The sequence below is a fragment of the Alnus glutinosa genome, chromosome 4 (genome assembly GCF_958979055.1).
Source record: "Alnus glutinosa chromosome 4, dhAlnGlut1.1, whole genome shotgun sequence".
NCBI classification, from domain to species: Eukaryota; Viridiplantae; Streptophyta; class Magnoliopsida; order Fagales; family Betulaceae; genus Alnus; species Alnus glutinosa.
This window is the reverse complement of record NC_084889.1, coordinates 13,668,926-13,671,159: the sequence shown is the minus strand read 5'-3', so window position 1 is coordinate 13,671,159 and position 2,234 is coordinate 13,668,926. Positions and strand designations below refer to the sequence as shown.

The window sequence follows — 2,234 nt, the reverse complement described above, 5'->3', positions numbered from 1 at the left end:
ATTTTTAATATAATAATATGGCTGTTAGGCTTGTGGTGATTTGCAATGGGATGAAAATCAATGCTGTGAAAGAGTAGTGAGTTAAGATATCTTCTTCTGGACATATATTTGATGTTAGAACAACCTCGACATATGTGGGTGTATTGTCTTTCACAATTATTATTGCCTGATTTATTTTCATTTCAATAATTAAGATCACCCGAACCCGTTTAATATAAAGTCAATTCTTATAACTTAATGTTAGATTTGCAGGTCGTGTAAACAATTAACAGCCCTACATTCACACCAACAATGAACTCTCGGAAGAAATCAAATACTTTCCATAGGATGGATTTGATAAACGTAAACAAATTAATAGAGAAGTAGTAGTTAATTAATTGCAACTCAAAGATTATAAAATAAAAGCCAAGATTATTATTCAATCTCCATCACCGTGGGAACAGTAGTTGAGACCAAGCTTACTTAGTGCAGTCAGTCTGTTTGAAAGAGACCATCATATTTTCCATATCATATCCGATCAAAAAATTTGATTGAGCAATGTTTCCGTATACTCCAAATCCATAAATACCACCGACAAAATCAGAAGATAGAACGGCAAAGCAGAAAATTCCATCTTTTGTTGGAACGAAGGTGTGCATGGGCGTTAGCACCACATCTGCACCCTCAAAATGGAAGGTCAAAATTGGTCTGTCAAGATTCTCTTCACTCTTATAGCATAGCTGGTATGGAAGATCTTCCACAATAATGGGATCCAACGGAATCTGCTTCTTCACTTGTGCCACCAAGCGATCGAATAAATCTTGTGGCACTAACGTCGTTAACGAAGTCCCTGAATCGAGAAACACGTTTCCCTCGGAAACGGTACCTAAAGAAGAACTGTAGGGCAAAAATTTATCTCCAACACTAATTCCTTTCAGTGTGACAAAATACCAATTAAGGGAAGTCTGATCTGGATACTAAAGGTGTACGTTGAAACCACACCATCGCCAAAAACTTGGCTGCCATTGCCAAAACTCATCTTGCCTGGAATGGTAGGATCAGTGCCATATGGCGTGAAGCAATGGGAGAAGCTCTTGCTGCCAAAGGAGGATGCTATTTGAGAAACAAAGGATAAATTCCCTCTTCCTAAACCAATGATTCCCATCTCATGGTCATTGAAACTCGCATAGCTTTCTTGACCACACCCAAAAACAATATCTATGCATGGAAACTTCTTCCCCTGAGGTGGAAGTCAGGGTTGCAGTTTCTTTTCCCAAAACACCTGAGGTGAAGAAACCGTCTCCATAGGACCATACTCATTAGCATAGTTGCAAAGATTTTCAGGAGAACATGTTTTCGTGTCCAGTTGATGACATTGTTCAGATTGACAAGAAATATTACTGTATGTTGAGGAATTTGAAGGATCGAATAGGGGATAAATCTGCTTGTCGTTGCAAAAATCACAAGGTACACATGGTGTCCAAATAATTAAGGTCACTGGCTGCATGCATTAATAACATTAATTCACACATACATAAAAAGAAAATTCAGTGTTAACAAGATATGGATAAAAAAAATAGACCTAAAATGACAATATTAATTGTTTATTTATACCTGTATCGGCAAGGCCGTAGATATCTACGGGTGGTGTTCCGATGGAAATTAAGCTTCAGGATATTATGAGCTTGGTCTGCTCTTACTTCTTCTGATAGGAGGGTATTTGGATGGACTTTGAAAAGAGATTTAGGAGAGTCTCGTCGGAATAACTCAGCGGTAAACCCACCATTGCTAGCAGCCGTAACCAAAAGCCCTATAAGATAATTGGAGAGAATAGACACAACCAGAAAGCGTGAATGAATTAACATGCCTCCCATGCATGTGTAAAATAATTTAGAGACTAGAAGATTTGGAAGTCTGTATTGTAAGCATATTTATATATATAATTGAATAAGCTAGGCCCGTCGGAATAGAATTAAATTACAATAAAATAAATCAATATATATCTAATTTGGTCTATGAATAAAAAAATGATTACATTAGATTCAGATTCTAATATCAGGAGGCAAACATCGAAATCACTTGGAAAATGTCTAACGTACACCCGACGTGCTATACATTCTCCTCTCGGTTCCTTTTCTAATCCTCATATTTTTTAAAATTATCATTATGAGAGACTCACATGTGCCCTAGAGATCGATCCAATGGTTATGTTCAAAAGTGAAAGGATGAAAGTAAAACCGGAAGAGAAAATGAAT

General features: G+C 36.9%; 1 protein-coding gene across 1 annotated transcript; it reads right to left on the bottom strand.

Moving 5' to 3' along the window:
- Nucleotides 1-458: 458 nt before the first annotated feature.
- Nucleotides 459-1,853, bottom strand: LOC133866143 (aspartic proteinase CDR1-like). The gene is made up of 4 exons (XM_062302695.1): nt 1,680-1,853; nt 1,262-1,480; nt 1,024-1,219; nt 459-949 (listed from the first exon to the last, which is right to left on the bottom strand). Exons 1-4 carry the CDS (start codon nt 1,851-1,853, stop codon nt 459-461), a joined length of 1,080 nt encoding a protein of 359 aa, XP_062158679.1.
- Between the last annotated feature and the right edge of the window lie 381 nt (nt 1,854-2,234).

Bases quoted from the DNA above. Each gene is read 5' to 3' on its own strand.
- LOC133866143 (XM_062302695.1), bottom strand. From the start codon at position 1,853: ATGGGAGGCATGTTAATTCATTCACGCTTTCTGGTTGTGTCTATTCTC. The intron at 1,481-1,679 runs GTAAGAGCAGAC...TAATGCATGCAG, and splicing joins ATACCCTCCTATCAGAAGAA to CCAGTGACCTTAATTATTTG. The intron at 1,220-1,261 runs GTGTTTTGGGAA...CTTCCACCTCAG, and splicing joins AGACGGTTTCTTCACCTCAG to GGGAAGAAGTTTCCATGCAT.